This window comes from Mixophyes fleayi, chromosome 4 (genome assembly GCF_038048845.1).
Source record: "Mixophyes fleayi isolate aMixFle1 chromosome 4, aMixFle1.hap1, whole genome shotgun sequence".
NCBI classification, from domain to species: Eukaryota; Metazoa; Chordata; class Amphibia; order Anura; family Limnodynastidae; genus Mixophyes; species Mixophyes fleayi.
The window spans coordinates 344,150,845-344,177,393 of NC_134405.1; the positions used below are offsets into that span (position 1 = coordinate 344,150,845).

Below are 26,549 nucleotides of genomic sequence, written 5' to 3' on the forward strand. Positions count from 1 at the left end.
CAGCATGGAATCGTCACTCCTTAATCCCTGGTAACACAAATCTGTAGACAGATATACAAGGGAGCACATCATACAAAGAAAATGATCACATATGTATACAGGGCCAATCTCTGCGGAGGCAATCTTGTCAGTTGTCAGTAAGTTGTATGGGATGCCAGTCCCTTATTCATCCATGGATATCAATCTCCAATTTTTTCAGAGATTAAAAATCACGAAATGTATTAAGCTGCGTTTTTTACTCTGATCCTCAAAATCGCTGTCATCTCTCATGATTTGCTGGAATTTCTAACACTCCAATGTTTAGGTTAAAAAATCCATAGACAACACGCTGCCTCATAGCTGCGAGATTAGTAAACACATCACTGTTACACTGCCTATAGAGCCGCAGGGCCCGGCGGCTGTCAAAAGTAAAAAAATAGATAAATGATGAAAAAAAATGCGAAGGGGTCCCCCCGTCCGACCACTATTAACCCTAGTGCTGCCAGACTACTTGTTGCTTGCGTGAAAATCGGGGAAAAATTTGCGTGGGGTCCCCCCCGATTTTCACGTAACCAGCACTATGCATACTAGCTGGGGTTGTTGGCACTATAGCAGGGGGACACGCGGCAGGGGCCCCCCTGCCATGATAATTATTGAATAATGTTCATATATGGTTTTTAATGTTAAAATGCAGAGCGTAGAAGTTCCCATCATGTAACACAATACAACTAACTAAAACATCTTACTTAAACCAAATAACGACACAGACACCAAATTAAAGTTGGAATAAGAATATAAACTTATTAAGCTGAACTTATTAATTTGACCTAATGAGGACAGTATGGCGGACGAGAGCAGGGCAGTCAGCAAACACAAAACCAATAATGGTGGAGAGGTCAGACCATAGTACCACCAACCCAGGATCATAACTTATCTATTGGCCAGTGCTAAAATCTGTTCAAGCGGCAAGACTACACCCCCCTTTTTAACTGCCGGTATTAACCTGTACATACCGGCCGAGGGTCCTCCGCACAGGCAGACCAGCCATATGTTGACACCAACGGGGGAAGTAGTGACCTATGAATAGATGAACCCAGCACCATATGCAAACCTACTGGCTGCAATGCTCTCCTACCGCCAATGAGAAACAGATGACCAGGTACCATTAAATGCTCCCACTAACTACCATTTGCCGGGTGGGAGGGTGGAATCCGGATGCAGGAACAGAGGGAGAACTGCATGAGCTGGCAGTTTCTGGAGATCAGCAAGACCCTCCTCTTGTCTTTATTGGCTGTTAATTCCTGCAAGCATCATTGAATGGTGAGTACTCCTGTCACTCACCCGCATGATTTTAACTGCGTTCTGGCTAACTGCCTCACTTCAACGAGTGTATTGTGCACTGATATTTTTATGATGGAGTAAAGAGATGATGCACTAGATGCTTTTCATTTTGTTTTCCTTACATATGATGTGAGGTTTAAAGACCACAAGTATTGTGATGTTATTGATGGTCCCACTACTTACTTTGTGTCTGTAAGTATATTTCCTCCATGCATGATACCTTACCAGTCCTAATAGAGTTACAACCAGGGAAATACCCACCTATTATCCCTCAGTATCCTTTAAAGCCTGAGGCAGAAATGGGAATTTACCGTGTCATACAGTCATTATTCAAACATGGGGTTTTTATTAAATTATTGCACGAGTTCAGTTAACACTACTATTTTCCAGTTCCCAAGTGCAATAAAGCCTGGGGCCTGATTCATTAAGGATCTTAACTTAAGAAACTTCTTATTTCAGTCTCCTGGACAAAACCATGTTACAATGCAAGGGGTGCAAATTAGTATTCTGTTTTGCACATAAGTTAAATACTGACTGTTTTTTCATGTAGCACACAAATATCAACTTTAAATTTCAGTGTACAAATAAGCTATCAAGTATTTGTGTGCTACATAAAAAACAGTCAGTATTTAACTTATGTGCAAAACAGAAAACTAATTTGCACCCCTTGCATTGTAACATGGTTTTGTCCTGGAGACTGAGATAAGAAGTTTCTTAAGTTAAGATCCTTAATGAATCAGGCCCCTGGTGCTTAGTTCCAGACTTAAAGGCATTAAATAAATTCCCTGTTGTGCCAAACCCGGCAATAATTCTAATGCAAATAGCTGCTGAAACAGCACATTTTCTGTCGTTGACTTGTGTACTGCATTCTTTTCAATACCCATTCATACAGAATCAAAGTATTTGTTTGCATTAACGTACACAGGTGTGCAATACACCTGGACACGTCTTAGCCCAGAGATTTATTGATCCACCTTCAATTTTTGCCCAATGTTTGCATGAAAGTTTGGCAGCAATTCAACCTACATGAGGTTGAGTCTTAATTCAATATGTTGATTTATCACTGTGTTCACCTTCATTGCAAGGATTACACGCTGATCCAACATCTTTACTCATTTACCTTGCACAAACAGGGCATAAGGTATCCAGAACAAAAGTACAACTTTTGGGACACTTTCTTACACCAGGTTACAGACACCTTATACCTAAAAGAATACAGTTGATTTTAAAACATCCCCTACCACAAAACCAGAGACAAGTGAGAGCATTCCTTGACCTCACAGGCTATTGTTGAAATTGGATGCCAGGATTCTCAGCAGTGGCTCTACCACTACAACAGCTCATTTCACAACATAGTCCAGACAAAGTAGAAGACACTGAAAAAATAATGCAAGAATTCCAGGAATTAAAAACATTGCTCACACTTGTACCTGCACTGGGTATACCAGACTATAACAAACCATTCCAACTTTACTGTACTTAAGCAGGAAAAACAGCACTAGGTGTTTTAACACAATAACATGGCACATGCAACAGACCAGTTGGTTATTACAGTGTCCAATTAGACACAGTTGCACAAGCAGTACCATCACAGTTGCATGCTGAGCTGCATCAGCATTGCTTGTTGACAGACACAAGACATAGTGTTACAACATACACTTCATTTGTACATCCCACATGCTGTGGCTACATAACTCACCTCAGAACAGACCAGATTTGTTTCTGCTGCCAGATTTACTCGCTGGTAGATTGCACTTCTTACTCCACCAAACATTTTCATTCATGGCTGCAACACTCTTAATCCAGCAATTTTACTTCCATATGAGACTCAGGAATAAATTGTCATTGTCAGTGTGTGTTTCTTCAAGTGTGTTGCTTTCACTTTCTGTATTCTCCCCCCTGTGAGACTGAGGGCTATATTTACTAATCTGCGGGTTTGAAAAAGTGGAGATGTTGCCTATAGAAACAAATCAGATTCTAGTTATCATTTATTTATTACATTCTGCAAAATGATAGCTAGAATCCGATTAAGACAGAGGATGGCATACTATGCACAGGTTATGTAATTACCACTAAATCTAAGATTGTAGAAGCAGGTTCATTGGGTCCTCCACATTCAGCACAAGTAGCAGAATTTGTAACTTTAGCAGCAGCCTGCAAATTAGCTGAAAATAAAACTCTGAATATATACACAGACCCACGCTATACCCTTTGGTGTAGTGCATGATTTTGGTGAGATATGAAAACAAAGGGGTTATCTAACCGCATCTGGTACACCAAAAGCACACGTAAAACAGGTTCAGGCACCAATTGAAGTTATATAGCTGCCCAAACAGTTATAAAGTGTCAGACACATACTAATCAGACAGATACAGTGGCACAAGAAAATAAACTTGCTGACAAAGCATCTAAAGAAGCAGCATGTAACAGTGTTAAAGAAACAGAAACTGTAGAACTGATCATGCAAAAGTTTTCCCTTCAACAGGAACGTGCGAGCTGGAAAACAAAAGGATGTGTGCCTGACCCAGGTACAGTATTGTGGAAAGACTTAAAAGGAAGACCTGTAGCTCCACAAAAAAAATCTGTTCCCAGCTTTAGCTGAAGCTGCACATGGAATCACTCATGTAGGAGCTGATAGCATGTGCAAAATGGCAGCAAATTATTGGTATGCCCCAGGCTTTTCTGTGGTAACATAGATAAAATGCAGATCTTGTATTACATGTTTAAGAGAAAATATGGGACAAACAGTGCCAGCTCAACCAAGACATTTGCCTCCTACTACAGGCCCATTTCAGAGACTTCAAATAGATTACATACAATTGCCAAAATTTAGAAATTTGCAATATGTATTGGTGTGCATTGATATGTTGTCAGGTTGGACTGAGGCGTGGCCCACTGCTACCAGCACTGCCACATTTACTGCAAAGAAAATCATTTACGAATTTGTGTGTAGGTAATTGAAAGTGATAGAGGTGCTCATAGAGAGAAAAACAGGAATGTTGTGGCCTTTGGTGCTTCATAGCATTAGAACTACTACAAGACCACCTCTGAATCTCCTGCCTTATCAGATACTGACAAATCTTGTTTGTTGTCCTCCAACAGACTTGAGTCTACAACATGATGTTATAACAAAATATAGTGTATAGCTGGCGAGACAGTGGCAAGAAATCCACTCCAAGCATGCTAAGGATCAGACAGAGCCCGTGGGTGCATGCCTCTCACTGTAAGAAGGTAAATACAGAAGGAATCCTACAGTAAATAGTCACCTTTGCTCCACCATAAGAAGATTTGGGACTAAAAGTGTTGTTCCAGAACAGAGAAGAAGAGGATGAAGGAGAGGAATAACCAGATTTGGTTACTGTAAGAAATGACTGCAGCAATTTGTTTTGTTTGATTAATGGCAGCATTAAGCACAGCCTCAGTTGTGTTGTTAGGAGCTAAAGAGGATGGCAAAGAGTAAATGAAACAGGTATGGAGTGTAACAACAATTCTGTAAATCTCCCTGAATCCACAGTATCAAGGAAGAAAGGAGAAGCAAATAGTCAGAAGGGAAAGCAGATGAACAGAGAGGAAAAGAACATACGAATAAACAGAATGATAGGTTCAGACTCAAGAAGTGAGTAGAGGTGATAGGAAATGTGAAGGTTTGTCCCCTATACAGATATGTATATGTGAGTATTGTGGAAATCCTCATTAGAAAAAATGTATTAGATGATGTCAAAATCCCACTAACAAAGAACCTAATTCACTATTATTTACACACAAAAAATAGGGAAAGCGTTAAAAAAACAATAATTCTTGTATTTGTACCAAAGCACCCTTAACTCAATAATATTTCCGTGAGTTGCGGTACCATTGATCCTAGATGAGATAAGGGAATTGTATCATACCCAATGGAAAAATGTTAGCACGATTTACAAATGGAAACCACATGTTCGATGGGTTTCACAATTATACAGCACCCCTGAGGTACATTTTGAGTCACCTAGGAAGAGAGGTTACATTTATACAGATGATGAAGCTGTAATATTGTTGAGCTTGTCATATTGTAGCCATTTTGTTCTTAAGCAGCCACTTCATACTGTATTATGATATCTGTTATTGTTTAATAGTGTACATGTGACAAAAAACATGTCTCTAGTTTATAGACAGGAAACATTACACAAAGATACAGAATTTGATTGATCTTACACCATATATGGATTTGTTTTTCTCTAAAGAACTCTCCATCGAGAATAGACGTATACAAGCTTACATTTAATGTGACGAAAGTATATCCTGTTTTGACAAAATATATAAGTTAAAGCATTTTAGGTGTGGCATGGTCTCTGTCTGCACTTCCACCCCTGGCCTGAGTGTCAGATAAGGGTTTTGGCTTTTCGCTGAATAAACCTTCATATTATTCTGATTCAAGACTATTTCAAGAATATCTCATTAAACAATCACAGGGGAACCCCACGCTGCGGCTTACCCTGCTGTAGTGCCACCAGCCCAGGTTGGCAAAGCCTAGAGCTAGTAATAGTAAAATCGGGGTACCCCACACTTTTTTTCCTCTGTATTTCCATTTTAAATCTAATGATTTATGTCGACATTTTATCTATCAACTTTACAACATTTTAACTGTATCGACCTAATAAACATGTAGAAATTATGACTGTTGATCTTTTTAACCGTGTAGACATTATGACTGTCAACATTTTGGTTTACACATTTTTAATGTTGACTTTTTATACCCAACCCCTTTTGCATATAGCAATTTATTTAGCAAACAATAGCTGTGATTTTACTGCAGTTTATGTAGAGATCAGTCTGCTAGAATTGTGTGCTGATCAATTGAGTATCAGAGAGTTTAGAGTAGTGGCTACTGGTTGTTATTATAGTATATGTAGTACAGACTAAACTTTTTTATGGCGAAAAACAGAGTGTTGTATGACTGAACAGCACACCCCAAAAAGCAAATAGATTTCTTGCCTTTAAAATCCAAAGTGTTTCCAGCTGAACACAATTTTGGGACGGGCAGTCTTGACCACATCTGTAGTATGCAACCAAAAAACAGGTGTATACATGTTTTTTTTAAGAACCAATTGTCTAAATTTGAATTATACTGTGGAGCGGTGTCAGAAGAATTGTAAGGTAACATTCTTTCCTTTTCCCTATCTCATGAAATCCCATGTTTTAACTTTTTTTGCAGTGAATACATCAGCATAAATTATATTATTCTTTTTCACTGTATGATCTTGTTATTGCTTTTACTGTTCAATATCCTGCGTTTAGAGAGTTTAACATTACAACCTATTACCTTAAAGATTAGTCTCTTAGTACATATAGCCTTACGATATTTGTTGTGGTTATTTTGCCTTGGTTATTATGACCTTTCAGCGCTAGTTCCAATCCACATTACATTCCTCAGACCTACCCGCAACTCGTGAGTCTCCCGGACAGTATGTACCACTAATGAACTACACATAGAGCTAAGATATGTTCAGGGCCATCTTTTCCATTGGGCATGATGGGCAGCTGCCCGGGGGCCCCACGGGCAAAGGGGCCCCATAGGCACGGCTCTTAATGAGAATAAATAATCCTGCAAAAGAAAAAAACCTGCAAAAAAAACCTTCAAGGGTCACTGAGCAAGTACATCTATCTATCTCTATCTCTATATATCTATATATATCTGTATCTGTATATATCTATATATCTATATCTATATTTAGGGGCCCCTGTGCACTGCTTTGCCCGGGGGCCCATAATGTTGTTAAGATGGCCCTGGATATGTTTACAAAATATCATAAGATTGTGGTTGTAAAATTTTTTTCCCATGTGGCGAAAAATATCACCCACTCATCATTCAATAAAAGAAATTAGAAAACAAACAAAATGTTAAACTGTTAAAAATATTGTTTTAAATCTGAAAGTTGAATTTGATTGTGTTATTTAAATTTACTATAAAACTTTGTTTATAAAAAGTTATTTGTTTGCAAAACATTTGTGTGTGTTTTATTTTTTAAAGAAAATGTGTAGCCCTGTACGTTTGTATCATAACGACGGGATATTGGGAACATAACTGAATATATGAAATCCATTTGTTGCTTTTGCATCACATTTTCTATCATAATGAAGTGTGATGAGGAGACCAGGGATAAAAAATACAGTAACCCGTCCCTATTAGTGTGAGAAATGAGGTTCAGTATATCTGGGTGAAAATCATTTCCTTTCCTCACACAATATATGGCAGCACAGCCGTTATCATCACACAGTATATGGCAGCACAGCCGTTATCATCACACAGTATATGGCAGCACAGCCGTTATCATCACACAGTATATGGCAGCACAGCCGTTATCATCACACAGTATATGGCAGCACAGCCGTTATCATCACACAGTATATGGCAGCACAGCCGTTATCATCACACAGTATATGACAGCACAGCCGTTATCATCACACAGTATATGGCAGCACAGCCGTTATCATCACACAGTATATGGCAGCACACCCGTTATCTTCACACAGTATATGGCAGCACAGGTGTTATCATCACACAGTATATGGCAGCACACCCGTTATCTTCACACAGTATATGGCAGCACAGGTGTTATCATCACACAGTATATGGCAGCACCGTCAATCTTCCATTATCCTCACACAGTATATGGCAGCACAGGTGTTATCATCACACAGTATATGGCAGCACAGGTGTTATCATCACACAGTATATGGCAGCACAGCCTTTATCATCACACAGTATATGGCAGCATCATTATATAAGCTTTTATCATATCATACAATATCATACATACAGCATAATAGAGAGGGTTAATAAGCAGGGTTAGTATGAAATTATGATAACTATGAGAATAAAACATAAGTGCTAGGATAGAATTGCACGCCTGTGCGTTCCTCTGTCAATAGGCGCTATAAATGTATATTGTAAATAAACATACGTCTGCTAGAGGGGCAAATAACGTTCTGCTAGATGCACCAGTTGTTACGTCACATAACTGAGTTATAACCATATTCATTAAGGAATGTATTGTCTATAAACGCTGTGACGTATCTTCACTCACACTCCTGCCCGCTCCTTGCGCTCGGTCAATGATTGCCGCCTCTCCTCCACTCTGATCACCTCTTCCCACTCCAGAATCCAAGACTTTTCCCGTGCAGCCCCCTTCACTGGAATGACCTCCCTCGCTCCATCCGTCTCTCTCCTACTCTGTGCTCCTTCAAACGTGCACTCAAAACTCACCTCTTCCTCAAAGCCTACCAACCATCTACTTAACCCCCCATCTCCTCCGCTTATTCTCCCCTCTCTCCCATTGCCTCAACTGGCTCATCATGTGCCTGGTCTGTTTACCCTCCCTTAGGATGTAAGCTCTCATGAGCAGGGCCCTCTTCCCTCCTGTCTCCTTACCCGTTCTTCTGCTCCGTGTTTATTGCATCAGCCTGCCTGGAGTTTCTGAAGTATTGGTAATTTTTGTTTATTGTTCTGTACTGTTATACATTGTATAGTCTACTGTTTGTACTGTGTGCGGAAATCTTGTGGCACCTAACAAATAAATGATAATAATAATAATCCGCTCCTTGTTGAATACGGACGTACGTTTTCCAGATGTACGTAAGTTCACTTTGCGCTCCTTGATGAATGAGGTCCTGAGCGTGTAACATCAGCCGCAGGACAGGTAACACCCGAAATACCTGAGTCTGACAGGTAAATGATCAGAGCGACTGTTTGATTTGCACAAGTTAATCATTTCTGCATCTTATTACAACAGAGTAAGACAGTGTCATCCTGGAACCAGTGGATGGAATGACTACAGCTGGACAGGTAGTTATATAGGTTACTGTATGTTATACGGCATTTATATGGTATATATCCTCTCTGGGGCTTGTACACGTTCTGTGTCTGCCATGAAGGAATATTGGGGATTTATGTCGCCTCCATCCAGGTGGATTCTCTGTCAAACATTCTCAGTTTCTGTGAATGGGTTTTAGGAATAATCCGACAATCTGCATTTTTTAGCGCAGTCTTTGTGTTTAGCAGCGAAACGTCCTCTAGTCTTGATAAGCAATGATAGCAAATGATAAGATTTAGTGTATATATAGTATTAGTGTAAATACAAACTGTTATTATGTCATTTTATCACCAATAGTCTCCAGAGACTGCAATGAAACATTTTGACATTGTTGGAACATGATCACAGATTTTGATGTGTGAAAAATGGTGTAAAAATACTAGTTACTAGTCATATTCAGAAGTAAATGCAATCTGCTTCCAGTATTCTAGTATTCAGTATGCTTCAGTTATTCAACATATACATTTATACCACAATAGTCACATACTATGTACATGTATTCATCATGCAGTCACAATCTGGGGCGCTCGGTGCATATTGCTCCCGTCTTGTAAATACCCCTTCCACCACTTGTAAATACCCCTTCCACCTAACCCGCTCTCCCCTCCCTCCTCCCGTCCCCTCTTCCCTCCTTTACATCAACTGGCCCTTTTTGTACCTGAGTTTTGTTCACCCTCCCTTAGGATGTAAGCTCATTTGAGCAGGGCCCTCTTCCCTCCTGTGTCCTTACCTACTCTTCTGCTCCGTTTTTTCTGCATGAGCCTGCTTGGAGCTGCTGAATTGTTGGTATTTTTGTTTACTGCTCAGTAATGTTTTACCCTGTACTGTCTATTGTTTGTGCATTGTACGGCGCTGCGGAACTCTTGTGGCGCCTAACAAATAAAGGATAATAATAATAATACCTCCACAGTAATGCACTATGTACATGTATATATAACATGTTGTGATAATATACACAGAGAATGCAGCTTCAGGTTTAATAGATTCATTTGTGTAGATGAGAAGTTATTGGTTCATAAATCTTTTATTTTGGTTGAATTGTTCAAACCTCAGTTTTTGTTGCATCCATTCATCATGCAGTCACAATCTGGGGCGCTCGGTGCATATTGCTCCCGTCTTGTAAATAGCTGCATCGCCCAGTCACCCAGATCCTCGGCACTTATTGTAGAAATGATAGAAAGGACCTATAGATGTTTCATATTGACAGATGGACACTGAGGGGCCAGATTACTCGAACCCGTTTTTGTGTGTTTGGGGGGGGGGGGGGGTGTTACTGAGGGGCTTGGATTACTTTAACCCATTCTTATGTAGGCTGTTTGATAAACAGAGGGGGAGGGGGAGAAGGGGACCAAAGCTATGTCCTGACCTATGGGGTCTTCAACGGGGCTCTGTAGTATCAAGTGTGCATAAAGATATGGAACTATAACACGTTTCCCTCATACGCAGTGGGCCTGATTCTAAGTGGGACGCAATCGTAAGGGTAACTTTTGAATGAAAATGTCATACGCAAGTGTATGAGAATGTATAAGCCATGTTCAGGGCTGAAGATGTGTCCAGGTCTGAGTGAGTAGCAGAAGATGTGCCTGCTTGACAGCAGACACCCCCTCGGACACACTCCCTCAGACACACCCCAGACACGCCCCAGACACGCCCCAGACACGCCACTATTATTTTATAGGTTGCGAAAGTAATTGCTATGAAACATCATTTAAACTTGAACAACCGAATACGGCAGGGACAACTTCCCGACATGTGTACAAACAAAATAATAATTATCTTTGCTACCACACGCTCAGTATATCCTAATCTATGGCCGAGTGACTACTAATGTCTCAATAAGCATCTGGAAATCATTTGAAACCTCTGCTTACGAGTTCATCATCATTACCATCCACTGCTTACACCTACCCCTGGCCACCCGCAAATAATATCACTTTTTCAGTTGTATCTGCAACTACGTCCCAGTCTGAATCTGTACGCAATTGCTCGTACATGCCTTTGCTGTACATTGTCAACGTTAGAACATCCCCCCCCCCCCCCGCTATGCCTCTTTAGGTGTAAAGAGTCATAAGTGCAAAAAAGCCGCAGGTCTGATTAGCGACAGTTACGTACGTTCACATCCGCAGTGTGAAAAACACAAAGATATTCTACTTTAACGGGCATAAGTCTCACTCAGTCCCAGTATATAATATAATGCAGGGGACGGGTGGACAGGGTCACAGAGCTGGGACATTGCATCAGCGTTCAGGTCAGTGAGGCCAATCCGGTTAGGTGGATTAAGATATCTGGCCTCGGCTATTATATATTTGTGTGATTATAGAGCAGAGTTCAGAGGAGAGTAATGATCTTCCTAATCTGTTATCTATATGTTGCTGAATTATTAATAGACTGACATGTTGAGTTTGTTTTAATGTGAATTACTGTTTTGTTAATGCGCAGTTCGCTACTATCAATAACACTTACATTTGGATTCCACCATGTTTCCATACTACAAAAACTGTGTAAGAGTGAGGGGTATTATGGAGTTGCCGGAGGTATTGATATAAAACATGGTTATTCATACAACCAGTCTAAAAATTTAAACTGGGAACTAAATGATACTAATAATTACATTAATAATAATAATTACATTATGTTAATTTGCACCTAGTGATTGGGCGGCATATAAGGAGAAATATTAATAATAAATATTTGAGTATTAATAAATAATAATAAATACATGTTATTTAAAGTTTTATCATCAATGATTATTAATTTTTTCATTGACATTATCGTGTTTCCCTGCTAGATACAGACTGCTCAGTTCCACATCGCTCACATCAGACTCCACGGTTAGATTGCAACCAATAAGAGGTTGGCGTTTTACAAGGTAAATATATATAGAGAGAGAGATAATGCAGTGTATGAAAGATCAATAGCTGGGAGGCAGCAATAAGGCACATTTCATATGTAAATAATGATTATGTAACTGTGGTAAACACTGTGCAAAGGTGAAATCTCATTACTAACAAATATCTCACTATGTGCGGCGGCTATGGGCCCCTCCTTACCCTCAACCTCGTAGCCTGGAAAGTCTGTATAAATGCAAATTATTTTTTATGACCTCTTTTCAAACACCTTTCAAGTCAGGGTTAATATACACTGGCCTAACTGTTTATCAGAATGTCCTACAAAGATGAAATAACCTCCATAAAACAGGTCATAAGTTTATCTTCATTTGCATACTAAACATGACTCCTATAAGTATATTCGAGAAAATATTACATTTTCCTGTGTCCTAATTCCCCTTCATTCAAACTTATCCCAGATGCTCAGTCACCATATTGAGATTTCCTGAGATATCTCAGAATCACCAAGAATGTGAGGGTCTGTTTGTTGGATATCACTGATGTTATTGATATAACCTTAGAGAGAGATTCCAAGAACGTTGGCTTTACAACCCGTACCATAAATTGGTATTGGGCACTATCTGTAACTAGGTGTCTGGAACTCTCTATTGATAAATACCTCATGAGTAGAGCACAAAAGTTTAGAAACTAAATCAAAGAGATTGTCATGAATATAAAAGCGAATAGGATGCTGCCTACTTACTGGGATTGGCACTACTGTGTCTGGAGTTTAACGCGCCCCTGGTCTTCCCCAGTTACCCTTGCAAGGAGGTATGGAGTTCACCGCAAGGGCCACGCAGGTCGCGGTTCTCCAGAACACCTTCCAGCAAAGTAGAGGTGAAGAGTGGTCAAATAGTCTGGGTCAGAGTCAGAAAGGTCAACAAAGCCAGAGGTCAAACATGGTGAATGTAGAGCCCAAGGAAGATCCAAGAGAGTAGTAAGGAATGCCAAGGTCAAAGGAACAAGTACAAACTGGTAGCAAAGAGGTGCTGGAGATCAGGGGGAGCCAATTCTCTGGCATCACTAAGTGATGCCAGAAATCTCCTTAATTAGGGGAGACAGAATGTAATTACTGGCGGCGTTGTTGGAAGCAGCCACCGCTGGACTTCAGAATGCACTGTGGAGCCGCCTGGCTGGCCGGAAACATCACGCCTGATTGTTCAGCAACCAGACGCTGAGCCCGACATAGAAGCAGACAGCCGTCCTGAAGAGGGGAGAGCAGGATGGCGCTGACAGAGATAAAGTAATTTAGTTTCCCCTACTCAGTTTTTAGCCCTAGCTGGACACAGAGTTCATCTGAACCACACCATGCTAATACTAGGAAATGAGGCACAAACACATATTTGCAGTTTTATATGACTAGTAATTAGCTTGCATATGACAAAGGGGTAAAAAAATTATTTTCCAAATGATAAACTTGGTCATCATGACATTTTGTAAACAATGTACATTTTTTTCACAGATTATACATTTTATGATGTCTCCTAGGTAACATAATATGTAATATTGACTTTTAGACTAATCCCACAACATGGCAGTAGAGAAAGACTGCAAGGAAATCAACAACCTGAACTCCAATTTACCTCCGCAAGATGGAACTGTGGAGGTTCCCAGTAAGAAGCCCGGATGCTGTAGCCCCCTGAAGGTAATGTCAAGTCACCCATCACCCCAGAAAGACTCCCTCATACGTCATCATCACAAGACAGAGATTATTACACTTATATGATCATTATATCCCAAGCACTGATATTTTCACTTTGGATTAAACATAAAGGTCCAGTATTACCACAAAATACCTTCTGCAGCTCAGTCAACACGTAAAGTACTACATTATAGCTTTATTACAGTGTCCTAAAGGGATCTGATACAGGTCAAAAAGCTGTGACTGCAGTCTATTGAGCTGCTGTGATGTCACTAGTCTAAAAATCGGTCAGTCGTTCTGTGTCTGCTCCATTAGAGAAGCGTCCTACGACTAACATAGCAACCCATCCTAGCAGACCTTGTTTAGTTGTTACAGAGGGTTGTAAGAGAACAGCCCCGATACTTGTTAAATAATCGCACCTTACCTCTGGCGGAGGTTACCTCCAGCGATAGAAGTGTTATAGATGGTGGCAAACCTTTGATGTATAGGGCAAACTGAAAAAATAAGACCTATTGCTGGGGTCAATAGGGTTTTCTTTGATAAATCTGCCCCATAGTTTCACCCCATTTGACCATACATCACCATGGCTAATCAAAACAGAACACCTGCAAGAGACTTCTTTTTTAAAGGTTAAGGTGGGAGTGTCATCTGTCTTCTAGCTAGGGCTGTGGGAGGAGTGTAAAGTATTTAAACCTATATTGTTCTTTTATGTGTGTGACCGACACCAGACATTGTACGGTTTCTAGGGAGCTGGTCGCTGTTACTTTAGCATTAGGGTCACAATAAAAGTGTGTGCAACTTTACGTGATGAATCACTTTGCCACCTTGACAATAAAAAGCAAAGTTAAAGCAAGAAGGTGTTTGTGTCTCCATCACCCGAAATGTGGCTGTGTCACAGAGGAGAATAGATTCAGTCCTTGTTGTACCACTGGATACAACTTTAATACAAAGTCTCAATATTGTGCTGCAGTTATTATCAGGGTCTGTTATTGTGCACTGTTTTTCGCCAGAGCCATTGGAAGTTTCTTTTGCAGATTCCTTGTTGTTCAAATAAACATAGATGTTTGAATTGTTTGTGTAGATGCAGAGCTCTCATGTGGTTATGGCGGCTTCTGTTGCCACTAATCTGCTGTTGCCTCTGGATACTTCTCTGCTGAAATTACACTGACTTCCTCTAGGATTAGATAGATACAGTCATTTAAACAGTCCAGGCATGTGAATCCAGGACCAGCGCTGAGATCTATAGGAGGGGGGAGGTGGGTCCCATTATCACTGCAGGACCGACTTCATTGAAAGTAATGGTAGAGTGCTAGTCAGGGCTGCTTTGTATACAAGGGTGGCACTGCCGGATTTGTTTTATTTGTCTTCTTACATTGTGCAATGATTAGATACGGTGATACCTACATACCCTGACCCCATGTGTACATTCAGTACTGGATTATCTGCTGACCCCTGCTCACAAGGCTGCACACCGGTGTTTGATTTAGATAAGAGGCAGAGGGGATGTTGAAATATTTGGACAATGTTTCAGCCGCTCTAGGCTTTGATGTTTAGAAGTTACTGTATAAAGTGTGATAGCAGCTGAATGAAAACAATTGATCACCTCAATTATCTGCTCTCATAACTGCTACATTACAGAGCGGCCAACAGAGAAGAAACCTTTATTTACCAATGGTCAATTACTAACCACACATTACACAGACAGGCAGAGTGATTTGTTTTGTGCATAATTAAGGCACACGTCCACTTTCTGCATTTGGGAGCCGCCCGTGTAATATTGGGGGGCTCCTACTATGACAGGATTGCGGGTACACATGACAATGCCTCTTGTGTGATCTGGTTGAATCTAAGCAAGTTTATACCGGTTACTCTAAGGGTATGATCACTTATCCAAAGCAGGTATTTTAGTAATTAAATTATATTAATTGTTATGCATTGTAAATGTTATTTTCACTTTGATTTAGAGCATTATAATGTGCAAATACAGCTGGAAAAAGTTTGATTCAATCAATTTCAATTTCCGTGGTATAATGTGACAACAGGTAATGATTTTGACAGGGAATGAGGATTTTCTATAGGAGCTGTAAGTGAGAAAAGTTGTTCTTCTAGGGAGCTGGGGTACCCCGATTAGCTTCATGTTCTGCTATGGAGGGAACCTCGATAATCTCCATCTCCATAATATTTCACCCATCATAGTAATCATTGGAGGTCAGTGTAATGGTCTGGACACAGAACTGGAGTCCGGTGGCAAGAAGGGAGGCAGGCTATAAAAGGTAGTAATAATAAGACTGGTCAACGGCAGCCGGGTTTGGTACACAGTGACGCAAATACGTCTAAGTGTTCAGGCAGAGACATAGTTGAGGACAATCGCTTCCCTTGACCCATTCACTCTCTCCAACTATCACCCCATATCTCTGCTTCCCTTTGCTTCTAAAATTCTCGAACAACTTGTCTTCAATCTTCTGATCCACTTTCTCTCTTCCCACTCTCTTTTTGACCCTCTCCAGTCTGGCTTCCGTCCCCTTCATTCATCTGAAACTGCCCTCACTAAAGTAAGAAATGATTTACTCTGAGCTAAGTCCAAAGGTCACTTCTCCGTTCTCAAACTCCTCGACCTCTCTGCTGCTTTTGACACCATTGATCATTCTCTTCTCCTCAGCACCCTTCGCTCCCTAGGTCTGCGTGAAACAGCTCTATCCTGGATTGCCTCCTACCTCTCTGGACGCTCTTTTAGCATGTCTGCTTCTGATTATCCCCCACCTCCCTTTCTTCCCATTTCTATTGTTGTCCCACAAGGCTCTGTTCTTGGCCCTCTGCTCTTCACTCTCTACACCACCTCTCTTGGTGAACTCATTCTATCGTTTGGACTCCAATATCACCTCTATGCTGATGACACACAAATCTATCTCTGATTCCTCTCCCACCGTCCTAACCCAAGTATCCAGCTGTCTCTCTGATGTAACTATCTGGATGTCACAGCGCTTCCTGAAACTCAACATATCTCCAAATCCGAGCTAATCATCTTTCCTACTGCCAATGTTGCTGTCCCTCCCTATATCTCCCTCTTAGTTGACAACATCACTCTGTCTCTTGTCACCTAAGCCCGCTGCCTTAGAGTCACCCGTGACTCAGCCCTCAGCTTTAACCCTCATATCTAGACCCTCACCAAATCCTGCCACTTCTTCCTACGGAACATCACGAAAATCTGTCCCTTCCTCTCTCAGGAAGCAACCAAAGTCCTGGTCCATTCATTCATCATTTCTCGGCTCGACCATTACAATCTCCTTCTCACTGACCTTTCTCACTCTCGCACTTCTGACCTTCAATCCATATAGAATCCTGCGGCTCATCTTCCTCTTCCACTGCACCTCCTCCGCATCTCCTCTGCGTAAATCCCTTCATTGGCTCCCTATCCATTTAAGAATTCAGTTCAAGCTCCTTACTCTCACTTGCAAAGCCCTTACCAACACTTCTCCCCCTTACATCTCTAACCTTGTCTCAAGGTACATACCTACCCGGCCACTCCGCTCCACCTCAATTCACCTCTCATTATGTCCTCCATTGCTCGCCTTCATGACTTCTGCCACACTGCCCCTGATCTTTGGAATTACCTACCCCGTCTAACTCGACTCTTCTCCAAACTTCAGTCCTTCAAATGCTCACCCAAAACTCACCTTTCAAGCTCACATATCCTACAGCCCCTCCTGACCATTCTATCCATCACCTCCTCTTCCTGGTCTACCATCTACAGTTTTCTCCCAGTTGGTCCTACTGTCTCTGACCACACCTCCCGTTAGAAAGTAAGCCCTTGTGGGAAGGGTCCTCTCTACCTATTGTCCCACGTTTGACTACTGACTTCCTCATACGTTCTGTCATGTCTTTTGCTGCATTCTGTGTGAGTCCCCCTAGCAAAACTCACACTCTTCTGTGCTACTTACATGTATTAACTCTATTATCTATTTGTTACTTGCTTCTGTATCCGTCACTATGGAATATGTGGCGCCTTATAAATAAATAAATAATTATAATAATATTAATATTAATAATAATAATAATCCAAGATTGATGCATAAATAGTGGGTAACTGGAGGTAATATGCAACAACAGCAGCAGGAACTAGATTACTGGCAGGGGCACAATAATTTGGCAAAGAAGACATGAACAGGCAACGCTTTTATAGGAAGTTAAAGAAAGGAGCTAGAACATGCTGGAGCATTAGAAGAATAGTTAGACTGAGCTAGAACACATAGTAAAGGGAGCTGTCCAGCAGCCAGAACAGCTCAGGCAGCAGAGACGCAGTCTACAGGGGCAGAAGCTCTGGGATCGATCCCTAGTAGTCAGTGAATGAATAACTCACTCGGGACCCTGACACTGGTATTTCATCAGGGGGAAAATCCGTGCATGTCAGAAGAGAACATGGGCCAAAATATTATTCCCTGTAAGACACCAGTCTCTCTACTATTACAGGTCACCCAGCAGGTAGATCACAAACCACTAAACTCTACAGGCCTGATTCATTATGGCAAACAAAATAAATGAGGCATACACATGTCTGTATTCCACAAGGAGCAGATGTAAGGGAATGTCTGTTGAATAATTGCAAACACATGTTCTAAGATGCATACGCGACTGTCATCACTAGTAATTGGCACTCAAACCTGACCTGTAGCTTGTGCAAGTGATATGATAGTAAAACGCATTCCATTGAGATGTCCAAAGCTTGAATCAGACACTGCTGTGTGCACTTGAGCTTGGCACGTCCTTACTGTACACTGACTACCCAGTCCCAGTAGTAAGGGTCCTTTATGATCAAAGCTGAATTGAATATAATGTGTAAAACCGCAGCGGTTTTATGCAAAATACACAACATTTACTTGTCATTAACGAATCAGGTCCTCCATATTTATGTATAGATTATAAATGTTGAATTTGACATGAATTTATTTTCCCTTCAGTTTAATAACAGATGATCTTCTACTTTGCAGATGTTCCTTGTATCACTTTCTTTCACTTATTTTGCAAAAGCCTTTGCCGGAACTTACATGAAAAGCTCCATAACACAGATCGAAAGACGGTTCGACATCTCCTCCTCCACTGTTGGACTAGTGGATGGAAGTTTTGAGTTTGGTAGATATTTTGTTCTTCTCATCTCTTCACATCAGTGTCTCTGATGAGTGTAGCCTTTCATTGTTCTCACACTTTACCCTGCAGGTAATCTACTGATGATCGCCATCGTTAGCTATTTTGGGGCAAGACTTCACAGACCGCGGATTATTGCAGCCAGTTGCATTGTGATGGCATTGGGGAGCTTCTTAACTGCTCTGCCACACTTCTTCATGGGACCGTACGTAACGAGCTTGACGCAACCTGCACTTCCATATCAATTAGTACAATGATTCCAGTCTTGTTTCTTCACAGTTTTAGATATGAATCGCTGAGAACACACAGAACTTCACAGAACAATTCCACATTCAGTGCTTCACCCTGTTTAGCCAACGTGACATTTACTGAGTCTGCTGAACCAGGTAATAACCGAATCCCCACACAAGAGTGCATTTACTCTACAGACAAAGGCCACCAGTTGAGAGGGAGGAAGGGAGGAACATGAGGAGCAATGACATTGTTTTATTTGTTCTGTCCTAACGTGTCTCCAACAGGTATTTCTGACCTAGGTGACCTCACTCTTTTCTCTTTCTTCTTTTTTTCTTCTTTCTGTTAGAGCTAGTGGGTGTGGTTTAATTGCATACGTTGATACAGCTGGTTAGAGCAAGCTCTATTTAACAGGAGGTAGTAAGTGATTTCATTGCGCTTGTGATTTCCACTGCTGTTTGATTTCAAGTGCTGTTTGTTTAAAGTGTGGAGTTAGATCCAGTAAGGATTGATGTGCTGTGTTGAAAGAGTGATATAGTTTGGGGAATTATTCTGTGTGTTTATTGAAGGGGATTCACTTTTCTGTGTGTTTATTAAGTGTCCCTTTTTATTTTTATTTTTTTCTCCTTCTTTTTTTTTTCTTCCTTCTGTTAGAGCTAGTGGGTGTGGTTTAATTGCATAAGTTGATACAGCTGGTAGAGCAAGCTCTATTTAACAGGAGGTAGTAAGCAATTTCATTGAGCTTGTGATTTCCACTGCTGTTTGTTTAAAGTGTGGCGTTGAATCCAGGAAGGGGTTTAATCTGGTAAGTGGCTAGCAAAGGTTAGTACTCTCAAGTTCACTGTAGGCTATAAGGTTAGGTTAGCCATAATAAGATGAATGGTAGCAGGCTTGATGATCTCACTCAATGCATATCTTGTCATATGTATGCACACTTGGAGCAAGTGTTCCAAGGTTTATACCTCTGTGAGAAATGTGAGCAATTGGCCTCTTTGGAAGCCCAGGTAACTGATCTAAAGCAGACCATTGCAACATTGAGAGACATTGCCAACCTGGAGCAGAGTTTACAGCTCACCGTTGATGCATTAGCTGAGCAGGGTGGAGCAGAGACAGAGGAGGATGCACAGGTAGGCAGCTGAGTAACAGTTACTAGGAGTAGCAGAGGGAGGAAGAGGCAGGCCAGTTCTGAGCTAAGCAATTCAAGCAGATTTGCCAGATTGGATGAAGATACTGTGGAAGGCAGTTCAGAATTGGTAGAGTTGGATGAGACTGCTTCCTCTAGCAACCAGGGGAATGGTCTCTCCAGCATAGAGGGGACTAAAGTTACCCAGGGACCCAGGCAGATTGTGGTGGTAGGGGATTCAATTATTAGGAAGGTAGATAGGGCAATCTGTTACCGGGACCGTGCATGCCATACAGTGTGTTGTCTCCCGGGTGCTTGGGCTCGGCATATTGCGGATCGGGTGGACAGATTGTTGGGAGGGGCTGGGAATGACCCAGCGGTTTTGGTGCATGTTGGCACCAATGACCGAGTTAGAGGAAGAAGGGGTGTCCTAAAGAATGATTTCAGGGACATAGGTCGCAAACTTAAGGCAAGGACATCCAAGGTAGTATTTTCGGAAATACTACCTGTGTCACGCGCTAGTCCAGGGAGGCAGCGGGAGATTAGGGAGGTTAATGCGTGGCTAAAAGATTGGTGTAGGAATGAGGGTTTTGGGTTCTTAGAGAACTGGGCTGATTTCTCTGTCAGTTGCCATCTTTATTGTCGAGATGGATTGCACCTGAATGAGGAGGGGGCTGCAGTGCTAGGGGAGAGGATGGTTAGAAGGTTGGAGGAGATTTTAAACTAGGCTCCGTATTCAGGAAGTTATATATGAGAATATTGGTGATAATATAGAGGCATTGTGGGTGGAAATATCCAGCGGAGGAAAAAGTTCAGAGAACTTGCTGAAAGGGATATGCTATAAACCGCCAGATATTAGTACGATTGAGGAAGCCCAACTTCTACAGCAAATTGAAAAGGCTACACAACTAGGTCAAATTTTAATTATGGGGGATTTTAATTATCCGGACATTGATTGGAGTACTGAGACCTGCGGTACAGCTAGGGGAAATAGGTTTCTGAGCACGCTAAAAGACAATTACATGTCCCAATTAGTAGAGGAACCAACTAGTAACCGGACTATACTGTACCTAGTAATAACAAACAATGTAGACGTAATATGAAATATTCAAGTAAGGGAGCACTTGGGAAACAGTGATCATAATATGGTTTCATTTGAAATTAGTTTCCAAAAGCAACTGTATAAGGGATCAACTAGGACTTTAAACTTTAGAAAGGCAAATTTTAAGATGCTAAAGAGCATAGATTGGGACAAAGTCTTTGAAGGAAAAAATAAGGAAGAAAAGTGGGCTGTCTTTAAAATGTTGTTGGAAACATACACATATAAGTTCATTCCTATGGGAAATAAATGTAAAAGAATTAAGTCTAAAACAATGTGGCTAAATAAAAAGGTAAGGGAAGAAATGCAAAGGAAGAAGCGTGCATTTAAATTGTTTAAGTCTGAAGGGTCAGAGGAGTCCTTCCGTAGGTACAAGAAATGTAATAAAACATGCAAAAAGGAAATTAGATTGGCTAATTTAGAAAATGAAAGGCACGTTGCAAAAGAAAGTAAGACAAACCCCAAAAGTTATATTTTTTAGTATATAAATGACAAAAGGATTAAAAAAATATAATATAGGACCCCTAAGAAGTGAGATGGGTGAATTGATAAATGATACTAAGGAAAAAGCAGAGGTATTAAACACTTTCTTTTCTTCAGTATTTACTAGAGAGGAACAGATGGTAGGAGTAATACATAAAAATGGAATTGAAACCATGCCATTAAATAATACTTGGTTGTCAGAGGAAGAAGTCCAAAGGCAACTGAAGAATATTAACATAAATAAAGCTCCAGGTCCAGATAGCATACACCCAAGGGTCCTTATGGAGCTAAACTCAGAAATAGCTAGACCGCTATTCTTAATTTTTATAGATTTAATCTCATCAGGCTCAGTACCAAGGGATTGGCGGATAGCAGATGTGGTGCCATTGTTTAAAAGGGGTACGAGATCACAACCAGGGAATAATAGACCTGTAAGCCTGACATCAATAGTGGGGAAACTATTGGAAGGTATTTTAAGGGATAGTATTCAGGATTACTTGGTGCGCTATAAGATTATTAATGGGAATCAACATGGATTTGTGAGGGATAGGTCATGTCAAACTAATCTAATTAGTTTCTACGAGGAAGTTAGTGGGAACTTAGACCAGATCAGCACAGTAGATGTGGTCTACTTGATTTTGCAAAGGCCTTTAATACAGTGCTACACAAAAGGTTGATTTACAAAATAAGGGAACTGGGTCTATCAATCAATATTTCTACTTGGATCGAAAACTGGTTAGAGAATAGGGAACAGAGAGTTCTGATAAATGGAACATTTTCTAATTGGTCAAAAGTCTTAAGTGGAGTTCCTCAAGGTTCCGTGCTGGGACCACTTTTAAAAAAATATTTATTAATGACCTTGGGGATGGTTTAGAGAGTAAAGTTTCTATTTTTGCAGATGACACTAAACTCTGTAAGGTAATAAAATCAGAGCAAGATGTAGCTTCTCTACAGAGGGACTTAAATAAACTGGAGGATTGGGCGGCCAAATGGAATATGAGTTTTAACATAGATAAATGTAAGGTTATGCATTTAGGGATCAAAAACAAGAACGCAATCTATAAATTAAATGGAATTAATTTAGGAGAATCTATAATGGAAAAGGATTTGGGAGTGCTCGTAGACAGTAGACTTAGCAATAGTGCTCAATGTCAAGCAGCAGCTGCAAGGGCAAACAAAGTATTGGCATGCATAAAAAGGGGCATAGATGCAAGGGAAGACAGTGTAATTTCGCCACTGTATAAATCGTTGGTAAGACCTCATCTTGAATATGGAGTACAGTTCTGGGCACCACTCGATAAAAAAGATATTTTGGAACTAGAAAGGGTTCAGAGATGGGCGACAAAATTGATAAAGGGTATGGAGTCATTAAGTTATGAGGAAAGGTTAGCCAGTTTAGACAATAGGCGTCTAAGAGGAGATATGATTACTATGTACAAATACATTAAAGGGTCAATACAGAGAACTTTCATGGGAACTTTTTACCCTAAGGACCATACACAGGACACGCGTTCACCTCCTGAGATTAGAGGAGAGGAAATTTCACAACCAGCAAAGGAAGGCTTCTTTACAGTAAGGGCAGTCAAGATATGGAATTCACTGCCAGGGAAGGTTGTGATGGCAGATTCAATAGATATGTTTAAGAAAGGGTTAGAGAAATGTTTAGCGGAAAAGTGTATCCAGGGATACGACCGTTAATTAAAATGAAGGATAGTAGTGGATATAGGGTAAAAATAGGACTGCAATATTGAATCTGGGGGGATTTTCACAATTGAAACAGATTGGCAGTTGCTTACTCTGGTTCAATTTCAAATATAAGTGCAGGATCGCAGGAGATCCAAAATAGGTTGAACTTGATGGACTGGTGTCTTTTTTCAACCTCATCAATGTTACTCTCCTGACCCTCTCTTCCCACTCTCAGTGATTGATGTATGGGTAGCAAGAAGTAGACATCACACAGATAAATGATATAGAAGGTAGCAGGCGTTTGGATCAAAGCTTCTGCTTGCCAGTCATAAGAGGACAAAACATATATGTTCAACAATTTAGATGATGCACAGATATGCACAAATCTAGGTTTGGATGCATTTTGGTGCACATGCATGGTACAAATACTGACCTACGCTCAATTCTTAATGGGCTCCAAATTTGCAATAATGACTTAGACCACTTTAACTCAACTGGGTGACGTGGGAATGTTGATCTTAGGTTGTCCTTGAGATTGTTAGGGTGGGGGGAGGTAGAAACATTCATCTAGGCATTCTGCAGTTGCCAAAAGTTAAGCACTGACTGCAGATGTCCTCATGATTACAAATATTGCTCAGCACTGTCACCTAATTCCTGGAAAATGGTACTTACAGGAAAGGACCATTCCCTGCTGTAGCTGCCTATTCTAATTACACAGACATGAGACAGGGGTGCTGAAAGTTGTATAAAAATTCAATCAAAAGCTTTGGAAATGTAATGATCCTCCGCAAATCATAAAATCACATAACAAAACTAATTGCAAATGTTACATAAATAGACCCTGTGATAGCAACACTGGGTTACTATTCTCATTCTAACATTAGGGGGTAAATGTATCAATATGCGGGTTCTTCAACACCCGCGTGTTCAGCCTCTTCCGCGATTAAATTTCAAGCGGCGCTGCATTGTAAAGGGTTAACTTCCCTTTACAATGCAGCGCCGCTTGAAATTTAATCGCGGAAGAGGCTGAACACGCGGGTGTTGAAGAACACGCATATTGATACATTTACCCCTAGAACTTAGTTTTATTCACATTAATGCAGTTTACAAGTGATTTCATAAGTGGCATCACGAATTATGTCACGTTTCATATTATTTTATTTATGATGGAATTGATTTTCTTATACTATATAAGCAAAGGTGTTTTAACTGCTGTTCAGTTACCACTATATAGATGTTACATCCACTTAACATAATGATATATTGACTTTTACATGACTGCCTAACTTTTTATTTGATGTTCCTTAAATATCTGAAATCTTATATGATTCTTTACACGCTGAACATAAGCTCAGATGTATATATATTAACATACAATGCAATGTATTTTCAGAGTGCGTAAAGGAAGGCGGTTCTCCCATGTGGGTTTACGTCTTAATTGGGAATATGCTGCGAGGAATTGCAGAGAGTCCCATTACCCCTCTAGGAGTTTCATATATTGATGACTTTGCTGAACCTGCAAACACTCCTCTGTACATAGGTAATACTGAGGGCTCCAAAACAGTCAGCACGTTCAATGAGACAGGGGGCCTGAGTCATTAAGGAGAGCAAATCCAAAAAAATTAGTAACTTTGCACTTTGGCAAAACAATGTTGCATTGGAGGGGGAGGTAAACTTAAAATGTGAGGACAGATTTATAGTTGGGATAAGACATGTCCTAGATCAGCTTTAACTTTTTTTTTTTTTTAACTCAAAATTTTATTGTATAATAAAGTATGAATGACATAGACTTTAGATAACAAGCATATTGATTGGAATAGTCATAAAGCATAGTGGATATCCAGCAATGTCACTCATAAAACAGTAAAGTATATTGCACTATAACAGAATGGTAATGGGTGAGGGGCGGGAGGGAGAGGGAATGGGTATTGGAGGAGGAGGAGGAGGTGTAGGGTGGGTAAGGGGGGGGGGGGAGATGGTCGAATCATGGGATATACTTGAGAGGAGCATGTTCACCTTCAGAAGGGGGTGCTGTCATATCTGCATGGGAGTGTTTTTTAAAGGAGTAAAGGGGTCAATGTTCTCTGGAGTTGTGGAGGGAGAGACTATTTGGAGGAAGATAAAGCTACGGGGATCTTAGGCATAAAGCCAGGGGGCCCAGATTTGATGAAATTTGTCTTCTTTGTCTCGCAGCAGCGACGTGATTTTTTCCATGTTGGCAATAAACCATATATAAGATTTAAGAGAAGAGATGCGGGGGGGGGTTCGCCTGCTTCCAGAGCTTAGCAATCAAACATCTGGCGGCTGCCAGAACATGCGAGGCAAGTTTTGCGGAATGGGTGTCTAGGTCTTGTATAGGGTAACAGAGGAGGAAGGACCATGGATCCTTTCTGATAGGGCATTGGAGGAGGGAGGAAAGAAGTCTCGAGACCCTGTCCCAGAAGGAGGAGATAACCGGGCATGACCACCAAATATGCACGAAGGTGCCTCGATGGCCACAATTCCTCCAGCAATCGGGAGAGGCTGACTGGTACATTTTTGCGAGCTTGTCAGGTGTGAGATACCACCTGTAGTAGACTTTGTACGCATTTTCCTTAATTAATGTGGAGATGGAACTAGAAGCCACGCTTAGCCTGATGGTCTCCCAGCAGTCCTCCTCCGGGGGAGGGCCCAGATCCCTCTCCCACTCCCTCTCATGTGGGTTCCCGGAGGGAATCAGTTTTCCTAGTAGTAGACTATACAAGGACGAGATCATACCCCTTCGCAGAGGGGAAGAGAGGCAGAGAGATTCAAATTGGGAGGGGGAGTGAGGTGAGTTGTCCGACAGGAGTGACAGGAGGAAGTGCCGAACCTGCAGGTATTGGTAGAACGGTGGGTGAAAGTTAGGGACCCTGGAGCAGAGGGCGTCATAGGATATGGGCCTTCCTCGCTCAAGAAGGCTCCCGGCAAAACGGAATCCTGCCCTAGTCCATAGCCGAGAGAAAGATCGGGACTTTCCCGGAGGGAAGGTGGGGTTATGCCACAGGGGTATGATGTGCAGAGGGTTAGGAAAGATAGAGAGATGACCCTTGCAGGTCTCCCAGATCCG

The 26,549-nt window shown here is 41.1% G+C and overlaps 1 protein-coding gene across 1 annotated transcript in view; it reads left to right on the top strand.

Annotated features, from left to right (window-relative positions):
* The first annotated feature begins 9,041 nt into the window (after nt 1-9,041).
* The window catches only part of LOC142153313 (solute carrier organic anion transporter family member 1B3-like), a 35,848-nt gene continuing 18,340 nt past the window's right edge, over nt 9,042-26,549 (top strand). The window contains exons 1-7 of the mRNA XM_075210798.1: nt 9,042-9,142; nt 11,959-12,039; nt 13,576-13,703; nt 18,686-18,827; nt 18,912-19,044; nt 19,119-19,225; nt 24,855-25,001. Coding sequence (XP_075066899.1) covers nt 13,590-13,703; nt 18,686-18,827; nt 18,912-19,044; nt 19,119-19,225; nt 24,855-25,001 — 643 coding nt within the window. The 5' untranslated portion in view covers nt 9,042-9,142; nt 11,959-12,039; nt 13,576-13,589. The remainder of the gene's footprint in view (nt 9,143-11,958; nt 12,040-13,575; nt 13,704-18,685; nt 18,828-18,911; nt 19,045-19,118; nt 19,226-24,854; nt 25,002-26,549) is intronic.